Source organism: Oreochromis aureus, linkage group 23 (assembly GCF_013358895.1).
Source record: "Oreochromis aureus strain Israel breed Guangdong linkage group 23, ZZ_aureus, whole genome shotgun sequence".
NCBI classification, from domain to species: Eukaryota; Metazoa; Chordata; class Actinopteri; order Cichliformes; family Cichlidae; genus Oreochromis; species Oreochromis aureus.
In genome coordinates, this window is record NC_052963.1 from 944,369 (window position 1) to 968,184 (window position 23,816).

The 23,816-nt window shown below is 40.7% G+C and overlaps 1 protein-coding gene across 1 annotated transcript; it reads right to left on the reverse strand.

The window, feature by feature from the left end:
- Nucleotides 1-306: 306 nt before the first annotated feature.
- On the reverse strand, nt 307-22,277 carry LOC116317520 (double-stranded RNA-specific editase 1-like). Its single transcript, XM_039607466.1, has 9 exons — nt 22,217-22,277; nt 18,542-19,470; nt 17,291-17,405; nt 6,633-6,801; nt 5,584-5,738; nt 5,296-5,464; nt 1,678-1,859; nt 935-1,113; nt 307-661 (listed from the first exon to the last, which is right to left on the reverse strand). The coding sequence occupies exons 1-9, from the start codon at nt 22,218-22,220 to the stop codon at nt 485-487; spliced, it is 2,079 nt and encodes a 692-aa protein (XP_039463400.1). The 5' UTR covers nt 22,221-22,277; the 3' UTR covers nt 307-484.
- Nucleotides 22,278-23,816: the final 1,539 nt, after the last annotated feature.

A 23,816-nucleotide genomic window follows, 5' to 3' on the forward strand; every position in this document is an offset into this window, starting at 1 on the left:
CGTTTCAGTTTCTGTAATTGATACGGAACTGACTGCAAGTAATTGAAATGTTATAACTGTTGCATAAAAATGAAGTAGATAAACAGACTGTAGGTGTGCTTACCCAAGAACAAAAGAAGCAAAGACATACATTTTTCAAGCAGATAAGATATATGAGTGTGTGTATTAAAACTCAGAAAGAAATGCTGTGTCCTTGTGAGTTTAGTCAGTGAGAGATGTGCAGCTCTGATCATTTAGAGCTCACAATACAGAATGCGAAAGCAAAGGTTTTGATATTTGATTAATTTAGCATAACCATACCTGCGAAAGAACATATCAACATATCAAGTAACAGTTTACTAAGTTACTGCTATTCTCAGTCTGTTTTTACATTTACCCTTTGTATGAAGTCGTATAGCTGACTGAATATTGACCTTTTTAACATGTAGTCCAGGCTAAGAGGGAGTAGCACAATGTTACAAAAATCAAGGTAGAATGCGCTAATTCAGCTAGAAAGGACAAACTGGTCCTGCTCTATAGGCTTCTTTATCCACGTGCCCAGTCCAGCTTTGTGGAAGGCCCTGAAGAGTGTCTCCTTTGCAGAATGATATTCCTTCGCTGCCTGTTTGGCGTCATGGTAGCTTCTGAGCCTCACTGTTCTGATCCACAGCATGGAGGAGAGCTATGGTATAATGGAGACAAGTCTTCACTTAGACAACAGCAACAATGTGCAACAACCAGGAATGACTTTTTAAAAATATATATTTTTGGCATTTGCCTTTGTTGGACAGTGACAGTGGAGATGGACAGAAAGCAGGGAGAGAAAAGGGCCATGGGTCGGACTCGAACGCAGGCTTTCTGGCCAGACCTCCTGCTCACACACTTTCATTATTAATAGACACAATATGCAATCTCACACTACAGTACATGCATTGAATAATCAGCACTGTGTTACCTTGCAGTGTAGATTCATCCATCGGCTGTAGAGGGCATGTTTGCAAAGCCTGGAGGGTCGACCCAGATCATCTTTCCCAGTGGTGGCATTGATCAGCTCTAAGCCCTTGTCCCCCACCGTCCAGTTTACACTGAAGTTTGGAGCTTTTCCTGGCTGGCGGGCCTCTGTGTTACTTATTCCTGCATATTGGGCCCACATTAAACTATTTTAAAAAACATGAATGAGATTTGGCTGTACAAAGGGCCCGAGGTTCAGAATCGGCTCATTGAAGACACCAATCCAGCCCACCGGACAGTTTTAGTAAAGGTGAGGGAATGTGTGGATTTTAACTTTTAACTTTATTTTTGTATGTTTTACTAATTATTCTACTGTAATAATAAAGACCCCCACGGCCGTGAATGCCATCCATACTACTGGCCCACTTCACATCAGAGTGGGCTGTACATGGCCCATTATGTAAAATGGGTTTGACATTAATGCTGTGTATTGTACACAGGTTCAAAACATGTGAACAACATTTTGCCAGCCATTTTCATTACCTCTTGGATTATTTTACTAATTAATTGGCAACCTTTCAAATGTTAAAAATTAAAACAAAAATTGTATTTCTTGGTTTGTGAAACCTTGAATCATTTTCCATAAAATCTGTGAGCAGGACCTGGTTTCAGATTCTCAGCACAATCAGGTCCGAATGAACAGATCAGAGAAATCAGTGAACTTTGATAAAGTACAGTGCCTCTCACCACTGAGCAGTGGCCTGTTCAGGCTAAAGGACTGCGGTAGCTCTTCAATCTCAGTAATCCGCTGGTACATGGCTCTGGACAGGTGGTCGGCATGGTAGAGGCTGCCCAGGATGATGCTGGAGAAATAGATGGGCTCAGTAAAGTAGCTCAACAAAGAGCCTTGAAATCCGACAACGTTCCACCTGAAGGAACAGAGTAAAATCGTCAGAGAAATCCACAGAACCAAAGAAATAAAGCAGATTAGTACAGGGAGTGCAGAATTATTAGGCAAATGAGTATTTTGTCCACATCATCCTCTTCATGCATGTTGTCTTACTCCAAGCTGTATAGGCTCGAAAGCCTACTACCAGTTAAGCATATTAGGTGATGTGCATCTCTGTAATGAGAAGGGGTGTGGTCTAATGACATCAACACCCTATATCAGGTGTGCATAATTATTAGGCAACTTCCTTTCCTTTGGCAAAATGGGTCAAAAGAAGGACTTGACAGGCTCAGAAAAGTCAAAAATAGTGAGATATCTTGCAGAGGGATGCAGCAGTCTTAAAATTGCAAAGCTTCTGAAGTGTGATCATCGAACAATCAAGCGTTTCATTCAAAATAGTCAACAGGGTCGCAAGAAGCGTGTGGAAAAACCAAGGCGCAAAATAACTGCCCATGAACTGAGAAAAGTCAAGCGTGCAGCTGCCAAGATGCCACTTGCCACCAGTTTGGCCATATTTCAGAGCTGCAACATCACTGGAGTGCCCAAAAGCACAAGGTGTGCAATACTCAGAGACATGGCCAAGGTAAGAAAGGCTGAAAGACGACCACCACTGAACAAGACACACAAGCTGAAACGTCAAGACTGGGCCAAGAAATATCTCAAGACTGATTTTTCTAAGGTTTTATGGACTGATGAAATGAGAGTGAGTCTTGATGGGCCAGATGGATGGGCCCGTGGCTGGATTGGTAAAGGGCAGAGAGCCTCAGTCGGACTCAGATGCCAGCAAGGTGGAGGTGGAGTACTGGTTTGGGCTGGTATCATCAAAGATGAGCTTGTGGGGCCTTTTTCGGGTTGAGGATGGAGTCAAGCTCAACTCCCAGTCCTACTGCCAGTTTCTGGAAGACACCTTCTTCAAGCAGTGGTACAGGAAGAAGTCTGCATCCTTCAAGAAAACATGATTTTCATGCAGGACAATGCTCCATCACACGCGTCCAAGTACTCCACAGCGTGGCTGGCAAGAAAGGGTATAAAAGAAGAAAAACTAATGACATGGCCTCCTTGTTCACCTGATCTGAACCCCATTGAGAACCTGTGGTCCATCATCAAATGTGAGATTTACAAGGAGGAAAACAGTACACCTCTCTGAACAGTGTCTGGGAGGCTGTGGTTGCTGCTGCACGCAATGTTGATGGTGAACAGATCAAAACACTGACAGAATCCATGGATGGCAGGCTTTTGAGTGTCCTTGCAAAGAAAGGTGGTTATATTGGTCGCTGATTTGTTTTTGTTTTGTTTTTGAATGTCAGAAATGTATATTTGTGAATGTGGAGATGTTATATTGGTTTCACTGGTAAAACTAAATCATTGAAATGGGTATATATTTGTTTTTTGTTAAGTTGCCTAATAATTATGCACAGTAATAGTCACCTGCACACACAGATATCCCCCTAAAATAGCTAAAGCTAAAAACAAACTAAAAACTACTTCCAAAAACATTCAGCTTTGATATTAATGAGTTTTTTGGGTTCATTGAGAACATGGTTGTTGTTCAATAATAAAATTATTCCTCAAAAATACAACTTGCCTAATAATTCTGCACTCCCTGTATTTCCTGAAAATATAAATCTGATACAGGCACAGAGGGGTCTTCTGCTGTTAGTGGCCTAGTAGAGGTTCCTCAAGAAGCTTAATCACAGCTCTGACACTGAGATAATTTAGCCTCTGTACACATCCATTGAATCAACAGGATTCCCATTGATCTCTTCCAAAACACACTTCAAACTAAAGTGATTCTGCAGAGCTGGTTTTAATATTTAGAACAAACAGATAGTACAAGGCTATAAATATGAAGATGGAGTGTTAAACTTGTGCATTTAGACGACAGCATAGATAATGGCTAGTAGAAATGAGTTCAAACCAAAATCTTTAAGAGTTGGTATGCTTAACAAAGCCATTGTCAAGCAACTCTGTAACTTAATGGGGTAAAGTTGGCATTTACATGCAATCTACTTCTGGTAATACAGCAGTTAGCTGTGATGTGATTGAAAAGCACATATCTGTGACTCTACACAGGTCGGGCTATTCAACGACCTGTGCAATCGCTTTGCAATCAAAAGTGGTCATAAGTGTGCAACGCCCTTAATCACTAGGCAACCATTTAGTCACCACAATCTGCAACTGGTCACAGAAGTTGAAAAAGTTCAATACAATCATTGATATTATAATTATTATTATTATCATCATTATTATTATTATTATCATTATAAACTTGTATGACTGAGCCATTAGCCTGCTCTGAATTAGGAGGAAACCAAATGTGTCCAGTAATGGATGATGACAGCTGAGCCCATTTCATTTAAGTTTGCCTGGCTAATGTTATCTCACGATGTGGAAGCATAAGATGCTTCTTCATAGTATTCCCAGAGTATTTTTATTTATTTAATAAAACATTAAATAAAACCAAGGCTCATGGATGTACTTATATTACATATTGTATCAGCCTAGCCTCTCAGCAGTGCCTTTTATAATTTTCAGCATCGATGTCACATCAATGTGACATTTCTTTCTTTCCAGCCACAAAGGCCACCTTAGAAAGTTAGTAATTAGGGCACATATCATATTGAAGAAGGTAAAAAGGGTTAGTATGTTTATAAATGGTATGTTGAAAATCCCTTGCTCAGCTAAAAACAAACTTCAGAAATTTTTGACAAAACTCTCAAATTTATATGAGGGGGTCAGGAGGGTAAAATTTTATTGTTATCTGTATGTCTGTGAAGGTTCTCAGTCATCCAGGTCATGGTAGTCTAAGGAGCTTGGAAAGAAAAGCGTCTGGACTTCTTTAAGTTGCTTGAAGTCGTTTCACCTCTCATCCGAGAAGCTTCTTCAGTTCTAGAAAGAAGCATCTATGTCCACTGTGAGCGACCATCTTTGAACAGAGGGCAGGGCTTACCACACCAACTGTCTGCCATCTATAATCCAGTTTTGAGACCCTTCCCAGGCGCCTTAACGCCCACTCACATCCTGGGCCATCTGACCTCAGGAAATCACATGATAGGGTGGGGCTAGGTTTCACAGTGGGTCCACCCGAAACCTTGGCTGATTGTGAGCCACACCCTTTTTCACACCATGCCTTGTGTGATTAGGTAGAGGATCATAAGGGGGTCCATGACCCTCTTGGGGGGACACTCCCATGGGGCTTAAAATCTGGTACTCTCCACCAATTTTTCTAACTGAAGAACTTCTCAGATGAAACGTCTTCAAGAAAACTTAAATAAGTCCAGACGATTTCTTTCCAAGCTCTTTAGATTGTTATCTGTACTTTCATACTTTACAAAGATTATATAAAAGCCCCCAGAAAAGGATAGCATGTGATGTTGCTAATCACCATATGAGCATATAACAAACAAAACAGACACCTTGCAATCTTGTCACTGCAAGACATGTTAAGCAGCTTTTCTCTGTGAAGAACACCGTCCCACGTCTTGATGGTGTTACTGGAGTGCACAGGTATGGTTCCCTCACCAGACTCAATTTTAGTGCGCAGCTGTCCACGGGCCTTTCTGTTGGGATGTCCATCTCCCTGATCTGACATAGGTAAAAAGTCACTGACAACATAACAGTAATCTACATATTTTCAGACAAAAAACCAATATTGTTTCATCACTATGAATCTCTATTTCTAACGATCATAATGATCCACTTACCGTCCACTCTGCCTTCATGAGGTGAAAAGATGCGAGCATCTCCACAGGGGGAGGTGCTGATATACAGGTGGAATTGGACATTTTCCTTTACTCTGAAGCCCTGACTGTTATCACACCGCATAAAAATGGATTTCTGATGTTCTTCTTCACAGTTACTAAAACAGAAATGCAGACAAAAGACTGGTAGGCTACCAGTGCTTTCTGTAATGTTCAGAATGGCTGGTTGACAGTAATTGATAATTTGTTAAAAAACTAGAGTGGTGTGAAAAAAGTGTTTGCCTCCTTCCTGATTTAATATTTTTTGCATTTTTATTACACTTAAATGTTTCAGATCATCAAACCAATTTAAACATTAGAAGGAGATAACACTAGTAAACAAACATTTGGTGTTTATTATTAAGGGAAAAAAATCCAGACCTACATGGCCATGTGTGAAAAAAGTTATTGTTCCCCTCTCGTTAAAACATGACTTTACTGTGCTAGTCAAAGTTAAGTCAAAACTTAGTCTAGTCAAAGTTTTGACCTGAAACCGGTTCAGATGCTGTGGCATGACCTTAAACACGTGGTTAATACTCGAAAACACTCAAATGTGGCTGAAATACAACATATATGGAAAGTGGGCTAAAATTCCTCCACAGTGCTGTAAAAGAGTTACTGCCAGTTATTGCAAATGCTTGACTGCAGTTGTTGCTGCTAAGGGTGGCCCAAAGAGTTATTAGGTTTAGGGGCCAATCACTTTTTCCACACATGGCCATATAGGTTTGGACTTTTTCCCCCCCTTAATAATAAACATATTTACTTGTGTTATCTTTGTCTAATATTTATATTTTTGTTTGATGATCTGAAACATTTAGGTGTGACAAACATACAAAAAATAGGAAATCGGCAAGGGGCCAAACACTTTTTCACACCAGTGTAAAAATAGTCAACAGACCAACTTTATTTAGTTGTTTTGAATCAGTAAGTAAGGGTGAAGACTGGTTTTGTAGACTCAGTTGTATGTACAGTATGTGTAGGGAGCACTTTGAAAGTGGGTGGAAAGCTTTTACCTGAGGAAGTACTCCAGCTGGGAGTACAGGAACCTAATGAGAGACCGACGAGCTACAATCTCTGCATGGCAGTCATTGAGGGCCAAACCTCGGTTACTCATGTATTCACGACCGATGCACTTTGTCCCTGTGGATACACAGATGACCTGAGCCTCCTTCACATCTGCACCTGGATGGGTAAAACATTGCACTGGTTCATAAGGTCCCTAACATCTTGCCACTTCAGCCCAATTAATTTGACCGCTTCAACTTCCAGCATATTTTATTATCCTGAAAATTTAAAATGAATAGTGTCTGGAACAGCTTTTCTTCAAGGAAAGCCAGGCTACCACGTGCCTGTTATTTTATGTGGCTTCAACTGAAAATTTCCCAGTTTGTTTTATCTTTCCACATATCTTATCTTCCATCCTGCATAATAAGTATACCTGTCCAAACATGGCCCTGTCTCCCTCCTCTTACCCCAGCCAATTACTGCATATGGCTGCCCCTACCTGAGCCTTGTTCCACCAGAGGTTTCTTCCTGTTAAAAAGCTGTTTTTCCTTCCTACTGTCACCAAATGCTTGTTTATAAGAGACCAGTAAGCCTGCCCCTGCCCCCCACCCCACCTACACCCCCACCCCCTCCATGTTAACCAATTCTACTTCAGATATGAGCGAGAGAGTGATAACTGAAGCCATACCAGCTTGGATGTCACCCGGATTAACAAGGTCCACATCAGGTGTTGAGGAACCAGAACATACTGATGAGAAGTGGGCTACTGGACAAGAAGGCATAAATGCGCAAGGGCTGAGAAGAGGGCACTGTTGGAATGGCCCAACCAAGGCTGGAGACAGCGCAATACTGGAAGAGCATATGGGAGAAGGACAGCCCATAAAAACAATGCTTGAAGAAGCTGACCGGACTCCACAAGCGTCTGGCAGCACAAATGAACCAGCTGCTCATAGATGAGAGACACCCAGAATGGCTACCAAAAAGCCGGACAGCCCCTTCTATACATGCATACATGAGTGGGGCACAGAAAGGAATAGGCAGGCATGCCAGACGGGAGAAACACGAGCTCTTGCTAGACAGCAAGATCAGACTTATCAATGTGTGCACCTGGACTGACTACAATAAAGCCTATGACTCAATGCCCCCACATACGGATCCTGGAATGCCTAGGACAATACAAGATTAACAGGACCCTTAGAGCCTTCATCAGGAAGGCTGATGGGGATTTGGTGGACAACACTAGAGGCCAACTTCAGAACTATGAAGAGGCTGCTAGAAAAGCCAAAACCACCAAATACCTGCAGAGAGTAAGGCAAGTCCTGAGGAGTCAGCTGAATTGAAAGAACAAGATCCAGGAAATCAACACCTACCCTGCCAATAATCAAATATCCCACTGGGATAATAAGCTGGCTAAAGGAGGAGAAAGAAGCCACTGAAATAAAGACGTCCTTATCATGAATGCAGATTTCACTCTAAATCCAGCACCTTGAGACTATATGTTAAGCAAAATGAAAGAGGCTGAGGATTAGTGAGTGTCAGTACCACTATCCAGGATGAGACATCAAACATCCATGAGCACCTCAGGAATAGGGATGGGTACCGGTATTCGGTGCCATTATGGCACTGGTTCTGACATAAACGGTAGTAACCAGACGGAAAAGCAGCGCGCATTTCGGTGCTTTATTTCGGTGCTTTTTTTTTCTTGAGATGTCATACACTTTGGATTCTAGCCAATCATTTTACCTTTCCAAGGAGAGTAGGCAGGCCCAGGTACGTACGTTCTTTTAGAGCAGAGCTACAGATTAAAAATGCCCAAGGCGAAGCGGTCAAAGTCTGGCTGTACTTCACAGCAAAAGATGCAAACTCAGCAGCCTGCAACAAGTGCTTTAAGCTGATACTGTGATACTGTGCAAAGGAGGTAACACCTCGAATCTGATGAAACACCTGGCGACGCATAGCGTGTTTTTTTAAAAGCCGAGAAATGCGCCGTATTTGATAGCTTGCTGCGAGACCTCACACCGTGCACATCTACTGTGGGTGTGGTGCCTGTTATCGGACCCGGAGTTAGCAACATCCCCCAAGAACCCAAAGAGTAGAGTCCTGGCCCCTAGCCCTGTCAGCGTAGCAGAAATGATGAGGATGATGATGGCAGCAGCAGCCGTTCTTCTCTGGGTGAGTAGCTTCATGTTGTTCGTGTGTAATTAACGTTGAGTAGGCTAACCACATTATTACATTAATGCACGTAAGGTGAACTAGCAAACACCGTTGTAGTTACATGCGGCTGTCTTCTTGTTTGATGGAGTGATACCATATATGCCCTATAGCTGCAGAAAAGGCTAACATTGTTATCTTTTTACAAAAAAAACAGCTAAACATGAGAGGTTTCAGGACAAAGTTTGTGTTCTCCATTGTTTGAGCACTGGTTCCAACCAAAGGAGGTATGTTGTATCAACGGAAAAGGCTAACTTGGTTATCAGTTTGCAGAAAAAAAGAGACTGCTGAAAATAAAAACATAAGAGGTTTTTGGACAAACTTTGTGTTCTCCATTCTTTAAGCACCAGTTCAAGCACCGTTTAAGCACTGGCACCGTTTCAAAAGTACTGGTTTGGCACTGGTATCGGATAAAACCTAAACGATACCCATCCCTACTCAAGAAGATGGCCACCCAAGGAAGAGGAGGAACCATCATGGAAGGACAGGCCCCTGCATGGTATGTACCATGGGCAGATAGAGGAGGTGGCTGACATTCAGAAATACTACCAGTAGCTGGACAAAGCTGGACTGAAAGACAGGACAGAGGCACTAATCATGGCAGCACAGGAACAAGCTCTGAACACAAGATCCATAGAAGCTGGGGTCTATCACACCAGGCAAGACCCCAGGTGCAGGCTGTATAAAGATGCCCCTAACAATCCTGAAATGCCCCCAAGGGAGGTGGAGAATGAACTAGCTAAGATCCTGTGGGACTTCCAGATACAGCTTTCTTGCTGCAACTCATCCTGTCAAACCTGCAGCTTGAAGTCTTCTCTTCACAGCTGAAACTGAGACTTGCTTACTACGACCACTATTAAGCTGCTTGAAGCTGTTGTCCTGAGCCGCCGATCACACAAGCTGTTAACTCTCAGAAACTTGTCCTCTGATTCAGTCGTGTCTTTGGGTCTGCAGACCTCTTCCTGTCACAGTTTGTTTCTGAGCCTTTGGATGCTGAAGGAAACTGTACTCACTGACACCTTGATTTTCTTGGCAGTTTCTCTTTAGGACAGACCTATGGGACCCATGTTTGTAGCAACACACTACTTTCTGCAGTACAATACTGTTCAACTAGGGTATGGTACCACAGTGTGTTCCAGCACTGCTTTTATGCAGACAGAGGGGGTTGGAAATAATCCAGAAAAGTTGGAACACCTGTAGGAAATAGTAGCACCAGCTTTCAAGGCTTGATCAACCTCCATTGCTGCAAAACAGATTTAAACTGTTAACCCATGTTGTCCCTGAAAAAGGCCTTTTTGTATAATTCTGAAATGTACATTATTTTTCAGTTTTGGCTAACCTTAACTTTTTTTAACCTCTGGCAGTTCAACACTTACCTTTGTACCATTTGGACTTGATTGACTTGAACTTCAATAAATAACTAGAAAAATTGGGGTGTTCTAAAACTTTTGATCGTTAGTGTACATACCTACAAAATTCAAAACAATTTCATCACTGTTGTTGCTCTTTTTCTAAATATCGTTTAAACAAAAGTTTAAACCTGTCTGTACTCATGTAAAATATGAACTGATGAGGCCCACCTTCATGCTTTCTTTTTTGCCAAACCTTATAGTTTAGGCTAGATCAGGTGACACTGAACTGGACTTCCAATGATGGACTAAACAATTCTTCACTCACCTTTTTTCGGTCTGTGTTTATATATCACTAATGTATTTAATCATTAACAATCCTTTAGTTTACCATATTTCTGGTCTCTCTCTCTGCTCTATTCTCTTTACTCTCACCTCAAACATGATGGATGACTGTCCCTCCATGAACATGGTTCTACCACATGTTTCTTCCTCTTAAAAGATAGATTTTCCTTCCCACTCATGCTTGCTCACATGAGCCATCTTTTGGAGTTTCTTTCTCATGTTGTAGGGTCTTTACTTTAAAGTATAAAGGACCTTGAAGCAACTATTTTTGTGAAGTGGTGCTATATAAATAAAAGTGCACTGAACTGAAACTTATCAACTTGGTAGATTAGTGTTTTCTATCTATAACCTTTACTCAATTTTGATGTAACATCGTCCATAATCTCTTCACTAGTATATTTCTGATCATGAAATGACCTCTAACAATTAGCTAGCCCAAGTTATGATAAATTAGATTTGCATAGGTTCTTGAAGAGCACTGCAATGCACAATGAGCAGCATGATTTAGAGCTACTTGGAACTTTTAATTACTTTAGTAGAAACACCTTACTACAATAATCAAGCTGTGACTGAACTAATGCATTCAAAATATTTGGTGTCATTTATTTTGGAACTTTTCCCACCACTGACAGAGCTCTATCCATTTTACTCACAAGATTATCAATTTGTATAGCCCATGTACATAAACTGTAAAGTAGATATAGACCATCAAACATTATACCAGTCTATTTTTGTTGCACCTTGTTATAAAGCATGGTCATGTCCCACATGTGGGAAATTTCTAGTCCTCTGCATTTAACCCGTTCACTTAGTGGGCAGCTACCAATCCAGCACCTGGGGAGCAGTGTGTAGAGATGGTACCTCAGGGTAACCGCTCAGTGGATTCAAACCCCCGACCCCCTTCCGATCATGGGGCAACCACTCTACCTACTGAGCTATCCCTGCCCCAGCTGGTTTAAAGATGTTCCTGAGTTCAAATTGGTTGATTTGATTAACAGCAGTCTCTTGACCTCCAACCGATGGCCACTTTGCCCTTCTCCTCCGCATCCCACAAAGATCCAGCCAATTGCTTTTATATTTGACTGTTTGAGTTTAGATTAAAGAATGTCACATATTTGTATTTTTTGGTAGGGATCTGTAGAAAGTTTTGTTTGGCATTTTGGCATTTTTCACCTCCAAACTAAACTAAAGAGCAAATGATATTTCCTAAGTGATTATTAAAGTATTCTGACTCTGAAACTGCTCTTTAGCTTCTTATTCTGTGCTTCTGGACTTTTGTTGGGTCGGAGTGGGGAGTTGCACCTCATTAATATAAATCTGCTTTTGGTCAAGTTCTTACTTGTATCATATTTTGTTTTGTTATAGTGACATTGAACACCAATTTATTGTTTGCCACAGCCTTCAACTGCTTATAAAGCAGTCCATTAGTCAGAAGGTGAGCAGTTTGATCCACGGCCCCTTACCTTATTTCAAAGTATATGCTGAACCCTAAACTGCCCTGATGCATCTATTGGAATGAGTGATGGCTGGAAGGTTCTTTGAGCGCTCAGAGTATAAAAGCACAAGAGCATTATCAGTTTATTTACTATCAGATCTTTTGCTTCAGTTTGGAGCGGTTTGTGTTTTGGAGGTCTGACTCTTTTTTGTGACTTTGACGCCACAAACCTTCCAGGGTAGAGAGCAGAGCAGGCATAAATGACAGTACACATGATAATGAATAAAGAACAGAGCATGAATAGAGGGGGCTGGGACTGTGTTGGGTGCAAAGTGTCTTGCAGAGGAAATAGCAAAGGTAAGCAGGCCAAAAATAAGCAAATGGTATCAGCTGAACTAATGGCTCAGCTGATACTATGATTTAGATGCATTAAGATCAATGCCAGGCCACCAGCTGTTGACATGCTAGGAGTAAGGGTTACCTTATCTAATGTAAATGTTTTATTTTCATACCTCCTCTCAACTCCAGGCCTCCCCCTATTGTACTTGTGTCCCTCTTTGTCCCTGCTGCCATGTGTAGAAAATATGACATGCTCACATTTACAGTTACAGTGCAGCCCAGAAGAAACAGAATATTAAGTATCCCAATAGTCTGGTCTTTGTAAGAAGTGTAAAAGTTTATCTTTAATTGAATTTGCCTAATTTACATATTTGATTCTAAGTTGTAGTTATAGTAAGATTGATCTTTCTAAATTAAGCCAGCTTTACATGTAGTACTAGTAAGTACTAGGTAAAAGTCAAAACACGTGTTTACATGTGAATAAACAGAAAAAAGTTAAATCATATAAATAAAACAATGAACCACTTAATAAGAAACAAGCCTGACACATAATGCACAGTAATCTGCCTCATATATTTGTGTTGATGAGTCTAAGAAATATATTTATCAAGAAAAAAAGTCCTCGTGTTTGTGCACTCAATTTTTATACTGTCAACATTGAAAAATCACCCCTCACTCACATAAGTTATCATAACATCACCAAATTTACAGTGAAGGAAAATTTGGTATTTTTAAGATAATACACTTTTAAATATTTATTTTGTTCCATAAGTAATACAGGGTTTAACTGGTTTTGATGAAAAAAATAAGTTTAAAATGTGTGTAGGAGGCAGGTAAGGCCTAAGACCCAAACTCTTCCACGGGATGCATTTTTAATTTCTCTTTGATATTTGGGCATATTGGGGCCCGATGAATGTAAAAACGAAGAATTACCAGATTTTTTTTTTTTTACTTTATTTTTGTTTTTAAGAAAAATGAGAGCCACATATCAGGATATTCGTTTAAAATTTCAATAGAACAGTAGCAGTATAATGTCCTCGTAAGTGGATATCAGGCCCTTGTAGGGCAAAATTGAGTATTTTGGTCTAAATAACCCAAAATGTGATGTCCACATATGTGGACGGCAGGTCCTAGGAGGTTAAAACTAATACTTCAATATTTGACTTATAAATAAACAGATTATAAAGAAAGACGGCATCCATCCCACTTTGGATGGAGCAGCTCTCATCTGTTATTAGACTCAATTGGCTTCTCTCAAACTGTAAAAGAACCCACCCACCACTTTAATCACACTCTAGATCTTGTTTTAACATATGGCATAGAAACTGAACATTTAACAGTGTTTCCTGAAAACCCTCTGCTGTCTGATCATTTCCTGATAACATTTACATTTACAATAATTGATTACACAGCAGTGGAGAGTAGACTTTATCACAGTAGATGTCTTTCTGAAAGTGCTGTAACTAAGTTTAAGAATATAATCCACCCACTGTTATCATCTTCAATGCCCTGTACCAACATAGAGCAGAGCAGCTATCTGAACGCTACTCCAACAGAGGTCGATTATCTTGTTAATAATTTTACCTCCTCACTACGCATTTACTCTGGATACTGTAGCTCCTGTGAAAACTAAGGCCTCAAATCCAAAGTCCCTGACTCCGTGGTATAATTCTCAAACACGTAGCCTAAAGCAGATAACTCGTAAGCTGGAGAGGAAATGGTGTGTCACAAATTTAGAGGATCATCATTTAGCCTGGAGAAATAGTTTGCTGCTTTATAAGAAAGCCCTCCATAAAGCCAGAACATCTTACTATTCATCACTGATTGAAGAAAATAAGAACAACCCCAGGTTTCTCTTCAGCACTGTAGCCAGGCTGACAAACAGTCAGAGCTCTACTGAGCCAACCATCCCTTTAACGTTAACTAGTAATGACTTCATGAACTTCTTCACAAATAAAATTCTTATCATTAGAGAAAAAATTACCAATAATCATCCCACAGATGTAATATTATCTACAGCTACTTTTAGTACCATCAATGTTAAGTTAGACTCTTTTTCTCCAATTGATCTTTCTGAGTTAACTTCAATAATTACTTCCTCCAAACCATCAACGTGTCTTTTAGACCCCATTCCTACAAAACTGCTCAAAGAAGTCCTGCCATTAATTAATTCTTCAATCTTAAATATGATCAACCTATCTCTAATAATCGGCTATGTACCACAGGCCTTCAAGGTGGCTGTAGTTAAACCTGTCACGGTACTGGGTCATGGTGACCCAGTGTTTGAGTTTTATTGTATTTTGTTTTCTATTCGTGTTCTGGTTTGAGTTTAGTTTACCTTATTAAGTGCTACGATGCCTAGATTGCTGTGTTAGTCCTTTACTTTGCAGATCCTTTTGCATCTTCTCCCCTGTTCTAAGTCTCCCTGCTTCATGTCTACCCGTCATGCTTTATGTCTCTGTGGTGCTGGTTAAATTTCTGTCATGTCTGCGTTTCGTAATGTTTCTTGTTTATTTTGGAAGTCTTGTTTCCATGTTCTGTGTACTTAGCTTTCGCTTCCACTGTGGCGTCATTATGTTCATTCCAGTCAGCTGTTTTCCTCATGTGTCTCCACTTCCACTGATCACCTCGTGTGTGTATTTAAGGTCTCAGTCTTCCCGTGTTCAGTGTGGTGTTGTCTGTGTTCCCTTCCCCATGTCTAGGTTTAGACTTCATAGTGTCCCTTCATGTTTTATAGTATTTTCAGTGTTCATAGCTTTCACAGTCTCGCTAGTCTTGTAATAGTTTATTCACAATTTTCTTAGTCTGGTCTCAACCAGTTTCCTTAATTTTTGTATGCTCTCTTATCAGTCCCAAATAAAGGCTGGTTTTTCGTTAAAGTAATTCCATCTCCTCGTCAGTGTCCGCACCTGAGTCCTCCACTCATTCTCCATTCGGTCTGCCTCCTGCAAACGATGACAAAACCTTTACTTAAAAAGCATCTCTAGACCCAGCTGTCTTAGCTAATTATAGGCCAATCTCCAACCTTCCTTTCATATCAAACATCCTTGAAAGAGTAGTTGTCAAACAGCTAACAGATCATCTGCAGAGGAATGGCTTATTTGAAGAGTTTCAGTCAGGTTTCAGAGCTCATCACAGCACAGAAACAGCTTTAGTGAAGGTTACAAATGATCTTCTTATGGCCTCTGACAGTGGACTCATCTCTGTGCTTGTCCTGCTAGACCTCAGTGCAGCGTTCGATACTGTTGACCATAATATCCTATTAGAGCGATTAGAACATGCTGTAGGTATTACAGGTACTGTGCTGCAGTGGTTTGTATCATATCTATCTAATAGACTCCAATTTGTACATGTAAATGGAGAGTCCTCTTCACACACTAAGGTCAATTATGGTGTTCCACAGGGTTCAGTGCTAGGACCAATTCTGTTTACATTATACATGCTTCCCTTAGGCAGCATCATTAGAAGACATAGTATAAATTTTCACTGCTATGCAGATAACACGCAGCTCTATCTGTCCATGAAGCCAGGTAACACACACCAATTAGTTAAACTGCAGGAATGTCTTAAAGCCATAAAGACCTGGATGGCCGCTAACTTTCTGCTTCTTAATTCAGATAAAACTGAGGTTATTGTACTCGGCCCTGAAAATCTTAGAAATATGGTATCTAACCAGATTCTTACTCTGGATGGCATTACCTTGGCCTCCAGTAACACTGTGAGGAACCTTGGAGTCATTTTTGACCAGGACATGTCCTTCAACGCACATATTAAACAAATATGTAAGACTGCTTTCTTCCATTTTCGCAACATCTCTAAAGTTAGAAATATCCTGACTCAGAGTGATGCTGAAAAACTAGTTCATGCATTTATTACTTCCAGGCTGGACTACTGTAATTCATTATTATCAGGATGTCCTAAAAACTCCCTGAAAAGCCTTCAGCTGATCCAAAATGCTGCAGCAAGAGTCCTGACAGGGACTAGAAAGAGAGAGCAGATTTCTCCTGTTTTGGCTTCCCTTCATTGGCTTCCTGTTAAATCCAGAATTGAATTCAAAATCCTGCTCCTCACATACAAGGTCTTAAATAATCAGGCCCCATCTTATCTTAATGACCTTGTAGTACCATATCACCCTATTAGAGCACTTCGCTCTCGCACTGCAGGCTTACTTGTTGTTCCTAGAGTATTTAAAAGTAGAATGGGAGGCAGAGCCTTCAGTTTTCAGGCCCCTCTTCTGTGGAACCAGCTTCCAGTTTGGATTCGGGAGACAGACACTATCTCTACTTTCAAGATTAGGCTTCAAACTTTCCTTTTTGCTAAAGCATATAGTTAGGGCTGGACCAGGTGACCCTGAATCCTCCCTTAGTTATGCTGCAATAGACGTAGGCTGCCGGGGATTCCCATGATGCATTGAGTTTTTCCCTTCCAGTCACCTTTCTCACTCACTATGTGTTAATAGACCTCTCTGCATCGAATCATATCTGTTATTAATCTCTGTCTCTCTTCCACAGCATGTCTTTATCCTGTCTTCCTTCTCTCACCCCAACCGGTCACAGCAGATGGCCCCGCCCCTCCCTGAGCCTGGTTCTGCTGGAGGTTTCTTCCTGTTAAAAGGGAGTTTTTCCTTCCCACTGTCGCCAAAGTGCTTGCTCATAGGGGGTCATATGATTGTTGGGTTTTTCTCTGTACCTATTATTGTAGGGTCTAGCTTACAATATAAAGCGCCTTGAGGCGACTGTTGTTGTGATTTGGTTCTATATAAATAAAAGTGAATTTAACTGAGTTGAACAAGTACATGTACCTCACTGTAGATCTACTGCAGAGTTGGTTGTGGGTTGTTGGCGTGAGCGTTATGTACACATTTAAATTGCTGTGTACGCTTTTCTGGAAACTATCTGAACCCCTGCTGACAGAACTCTCCATTCAGTGGCACTAGGATCAAACTAGCAAGCTTCTAATTATGAGATGAGCTGGGCTACAAGAATACCTGCTGTCATGACAACACCTGCCAAGACTTTCCGTTGAGCATGTGGAGCCCTGAAGTTATCCGTCAGTTTGCTGAACTTATCAATAATTAGATGAGAGACTGCATCTGCAAGGACCTAAGGAGTGACACATAAGTGCAACAGTGAAATTATGTGAAATAAGATATAACAAATATCCAACCAACAATTTTAGAGAAGCAACTGTTATTCAATTGTATTTAACAAACATTAGCAAAAGAAAATGTTAGTGAAGTAGGATAAGAAGTTACTAAAAGCAGCTTAAATCCATATTTCAGTATATCATTCCTTATCTCATTAAGGAATGCTGCATAAGTGTGAATGCCAAGCAGGGATGTGAGTAGCTTCGAAAAACACCCAAATCCTTTAATTCAACAAATGACTTGGAAAGGCTGGTATAACAAATCGCAGTGTTTGAATAGGACACAGAGGGTTAACATAGCAGCTTTGTTGTCATATAGGGATTAGAGGCATGTTTTAAAGAGCTTTTCAGCATCATGAAAGTTGTCTCTCCTAAAGCTATCATCTTTTGACAGGGTGGTCATGAGCAATGATATTTGTGTCATTAGGCGATGAGGATCTGTCCATGATCAATACAGCCCACTGCCTCATTCAACTCAGGCTGTAGTACAAAAGAAATCCTCACTCCTGATTTCTTTTTCCTATATTTGTCACACTTACATGGTTCAGGTAATTACTTTAAATCCCCGTCATTAAAACATGAATGGATTTCTTGCACAATCACATCCGTGTTCCACTTCCCCGTTTTTTCTGGTTAAAGAAAGGGGCTCTTACAGAGTTCAACAACTCTCAAAATAGAACATCGTTGAAGTTCATCAGAAACCCCGGCCAGCAAATTAGATAAAGGATTTAAACATGAGCTAAGATCAAATGCAGAGTTACTCTTCTATGTAGTTACGGTCAGCTAAGCACCTCGAAGAAACTGTTGAAGAAACTGAAATCAAATTGAATTGAACAGTCTTTGCTGCTGTTCCCAATGCACAGACATGTATAATTTTGGCCCTGTGTATTAAAGAAAATCCAAAATAAATACAAACTTGTGCACCCAATTCTTGTTTTTTAAAGTTATTAAAGATGCTGTATAATTATCTCACCCTCACCAATAATGATCTGAAACATGTGTGACAAATATGCTGTCATCAGGAAGAGGCCACACATACGTCAGTCTGTCAGTGAGTCAGACAGCAAGACAGACTGATTTTTTCCATGCTCACCTGTGGCTGGTGAAGCTGCAGTCCCTCTCTGGGTATTGGCTGTCGTGATGGTGTCTGGTCTAGCTGTATCTTAAAGAGAGCAGACAGAGCAGCTTGGGCAGCCCGAGTCTTGGCCAGCTTCTTATTGCGCCCAGAACCCTGGAAATTCTGAGAGTCTACCGTCACCGACATGACAAAGTTCTTGGCATGGCTCTCCCCGCTCTCTGACACAAAGTCATACTTGAGGCCTGGCCGCACCTCATTGAGGAACATGACAGGATTCTTGCCAGCTGTTAGGGAGATGAAGGTGGAGGGTGCTGGAGGTAAGGGAGACTGTGCCAGGTTTGGGACAGGAGATGATGGCAATGGGTACTCTATTTCCAGTGAACTGAAGAAACTGGTATTGGAACCAAGGTAAAAAGTGTCATCTGTAGGGTTGAATGTCTCCGATGCATTAAAGAGCATATCTGGAATGGCATGGTCTGAGGTGAAGTCCGTGTGAGCAGACAGGGTCCGGCCCATGGCAACATGTGCTTCCAATGCATTAGGAAACTGGACGAAGGAGCACAGTGCCTTTTCTGCTGCACTCAGCTTAGCCTTCTTCTTGGTAGGACCCAGACCTTCAAAAACCTGCCCATTGACCTCCACAGTCATCACAAAGACTGGTGCATGGACCGGCCCAGTCTGAGAGAGGAGCTTATACTGCAAGCCTGGCTTGATCTCGTTCAGCTGCATAAGAGCATTTTTGGGCAGTATGGGCCGAGGGACTTTCTTACGCTTCCTGGGCTTGTACCTGGAATTGGTATGCCCATTATTGCCTTCTTCTAAGGGACGTTTCCTCCCACGCCTAGCATTCCCACTGGGGAGTTGAACAGCCTCAGCTGCAGTCCCCTCTTTGGAGACGTGGTTGTCCAGGTTCTGATTTTCCTTAACGCTCGTGCTGCATGAACCTGCAGTGCCCAGAAAGAGTAACTCACTATGCTTTTGTTGAAGGATCTTGTAAATGTAAAATTTAGACATTGCTTTATCTTGAGGATGTAGATTGTCAACATTTAATACCTTCCTTAAGATGGAAAGCTTAATATGTATCTCATTATACATTACTCACTATGTATCTTTTCTAAAGTCTTTCTCGGAATGATTTTATAATTTGGGAATACAGTAAAAGGAGCTTGGAAAGAAAGTGACTGGACTTTAAGTTTTGTGAAGACATTTCACCTCTCATCCAAGAGGCCTCTTCATTTCTAAAACCCAATGGTTTGAGAGTCATAGGTATTTAAACCCTCGTGGGGGTTGTCCCTACACTGCTATGACCTGGATGACTGAAAACCTACATAAACAATCTGGGAGCACACATCACCAGGCCCGGTTAACAAAGCCAAACATGGTGCCAATTTTCATTTATCACATCCTCCCGCAACAGCTTAATAGGTTACTCTGTCCAGTGTTGCGTGCAGAAAAGATCTGAACAAATTTGGAGTAGACTCATAATCTCCCCTTCTGTTTACAGATTATTATGCTTAGAATGTTATCTTATTTAACAGAAATGGTATTCTAATTACTTTGTAAATTCTGGATATTTGGCCAAGAAAACTAAACTAAACTATTGACTTATTATTTGAATCCAAGTCAATGTTTATGCCAAATTTGTTTAACTCTCATCGTCCACCCACAAACTCGGTGTCACCAGGCCAGGACTCTGCAGTCTATTCACACCTACAGGCCAGTGGACACTCTTTCAATGATGAGGATGTACACATCCTGAAAGTGTATGCTGGAGGAACGCTGGGCTTACACAGAACAGGGACAAGATTACTGCTGTCTAACATGAATAATGAAGTGTGTACTGTACTGCTTCTGGAACGTAGCTCTTAGGGGGCTTTAGAGGGAACTTTTCTTTAAGAGCAAGGGAACAAGCATAATCTCCTATGAAATCGGACTGAAGTCTCATAGTAGATCAATCCTGCGCCCTAAGCTGGAAAAAAAGGCTAAAGATGATAAATGTTCAAGGACCATCCTATGTGAATATGTGGGATATTTAAATAATACCGTAAATCCCGGACTACAGAGCACACCTGATTAAAAGCCGCATGCTCTAATTGTAGAAAGAAAATCAATTTTGTACTTGTACAGGCCGCACCGGATTTTAAGCTGTATGCGTTTCACTTGTAATATGAGATATTTACACAGAAATATTACACGTGAGGATTTTTAACGTTTAATTTAATCCGTAAGGTAACATAAACATGGTAACATAAACGTTATGGTAACATACAAAAATACATACTGCTAATGCTTTTTTTCCTCGAACAGCGCCTGTAACACGGCTACCTTTAAGTATACGTACGTATCGGTAACACACAAACTGCGTTTGTTGGGGTTCAATGTTGAGAGCAGAATCCATAAATAACCACAGATCCGGTCCGGTGTGCAATTAGACAGTATTTTAATAAACACATGTGTGAGTCCGACCGCTGTGCAGATTTCAGCGTCGAACTGAACTTACAATCATGAGACAAGGTTTTATAGGGTTGAGACAACAAAGCCCCCTCTTTCGCAAAAACAGACAAAGTACAGCTTACGTCAACTTAAACCACAAAATGTTCCATGAACTTTAGCATAGTTTCAAAGAACATTGTCTTCGGGTCGGTGCTTCCCCTCAGCTCGTCTTCGCTGTCGCTCGTCTGGTGCACTTCCTCTAAGTACGTCGGCACACTTCTGCATTTCTGCCCTACCAAAATAGATCTACCATGGTGTGTATGTGTGTGTGCGTGCGTGCGGGCGCGTGCATGCTGTGTACTGCGTACGTGTCATGACCTCTCACTATTTGTCTGTCTGTACGTGCAGAGTTTGCATCTGCTTTCTGAACCTTAGTTGACCTCACCTTAAGCAACCAACCAGGCTAAGGCCATCCTGTGTGTAATGATCTTGACTTATATGTAAAATATATAAACAACTGTTTCAGTCTACCACAACTACTTAAGGCTTAGTCCGCAATAAATGCATAATAAACACCCTGCTCTTAACTTGCACTCACTCTGCTTTCGGTTTCACTTCTGCAAAAGCATGTAACTTCCTGTCCCTGCAGTCAGCTTCTCCCCCACTGAAGACTTCAGTGTAAGAATATAAAAACATTCGAAAACCTTTAAATTATAGATTCAACTCCACAGTTTAAAGTGGTTATAACAACCTGTAATAAACATGTTAATATTTGATTATGATAACCCCTGTAATACAAATTATAACATAATGCCAGCAACTTCAATAAATGCTTGGATGAAATGATAATTAATGCAATGATAAAGATGATGGTTATGAACAGTAACCCTAAAATAATTCCTATAATTCTACACGTTGTTTATGGGTTTTTTAGGGAACAGTGCACAAACATTACAACGTCTCTTAAATTAAAAATATATGCCGTATTTATACTACTTATCAATTTTATTGGTCTACTGTTACCAGGCAAAATGTTTTTGGCCGCATGAAAAAAAATATGCATTAGCTGCACGTCAGTATAAGCCGCAGTGTTCATAGTGTGGGAAAAAAGTAACGGCTTATGACCCGAGAACTACGGTAATTGTGTTTCCTCATAAAATACCTGAACATATATTATTTATTATTGATTTATTTTTATATTTCAAATGAAGACTATATTTTCTGCAGGATTTGAAACAAAAGACATTAGTGACTCACTCATGCTTTCTAATTTGTGTCCTCCAATGATGAGCAGCCCTTCACCTGCAGCTCCTGCTTCACCTGCAGGAAACATGCAAAGTCGAGTCAGATATGTTACATGTGTTGACCATTTCTAATAAAAAATGTAAATATTGGATTTGGTGGAAGAGACTCTGGTTTTTTTTCCAGCACGGTGATATTCATAGCCTCTATAGAGTCGGGGTTGTCAGAACTTCAGGCCAAACTCAAGCTGCAGTGTAGAGGTGGGCGGAGTCAGAGAAGGGGGGTTGTATCAACTCCTCCTCATCAAAGAGATCATCTGTTGTGGTTTTGGCCCAACAAACACAGTCTTTGTATTAATACTGTTTACTTTCTGAATACTACTAATCACTAGACTAAATTAAATATACCCTCATGGGGTAAAAGATTCTAAATCACTGTGCCTTGGCTTTTGGTGGCAACAGCTGAACTCATGTGAAGATTAAGAGCCCTCCAGTTCTGCAGACAGTGAAAATATTAGCAGCTGTTGCACAATGAATGAGTGAGTGAAGCAAAGCGAGGAGACAATGATCTGTAGTTCAATCTGTGTTTGGCTCTTGACAACACATGTCAAGATTCCCGAGGCACAGAGTGTCAGTGTGTTTGACAGCACTTCATGAAGTCGGGAGTATTTGGCTGATTTTCCTAAATCAGAGTGTGAATTAATGCACAAAAACAAAAACAGCTCTCGTCATGACACCAATTTTTCAGGAAAATTTATGATAGATATAAGTATCTGATATAAGTTTCTAAAAAAAAATGGTGCAAAATAAAAATCACAGAAATGTTCAAGTGTGAATATTCAAGTTCATTTGTGCACATACACGTATTACATGAAGACGGGCTTTATTTAGAAGGTGACACTGAAAGCCAACACTGCCCACAGGTGGCCTAACCTGAAGTCACAAAACCAAAGCTTATCAGACAGGTTCAGCACCCTTTCTTCTTTATTCAGCTATTATGATCATCAATAATATGAGTACAATTACAACAGTAACTGTAACTGTAATGATCCACTTTGGAAACCTTTGGCACAGGTATAACTAATAACATTTACTCATGATCAGAGGCCCCAGCCAACAATACACTAGCTCACAAGCATTATTTATAGGAAATGGAAATGAAGCACTAACAGTTAAAGCTGTACTTTACCATCTATATCAAAACAACATACACACACAAGGTTCGCCATCACATATCTGCACACATCCACATTTCCTGGAGGCGTCTTTTCATTCTGAATGGGAGTACAGTCATGAGATCTTTAAGGTGAAAAGAGTTTGTGCAGCAGAATTAGAAGAAATAGGTAAACTGACTGGTTCCTATATAGCGCTCTTCTACTCTACTTGAGCACTCTTTATACAGCAAGCACATTATGCAACATAGTCACATGGACTGCATGAAATTAAATACAGAGGGTTCACTGCAAGGTGCAAGCCACTCATAAGCTTCAAGAATAGAAAGGCTAGATTGGACTTTGCTTAAAAAAAAATTGAAAAAAAAATCTAAAAAAGCCAGCACAGTTCTGGAAAAACATTCTTTGGACACATGAAACCTCCAGCAGAATGATGGCAAGAAA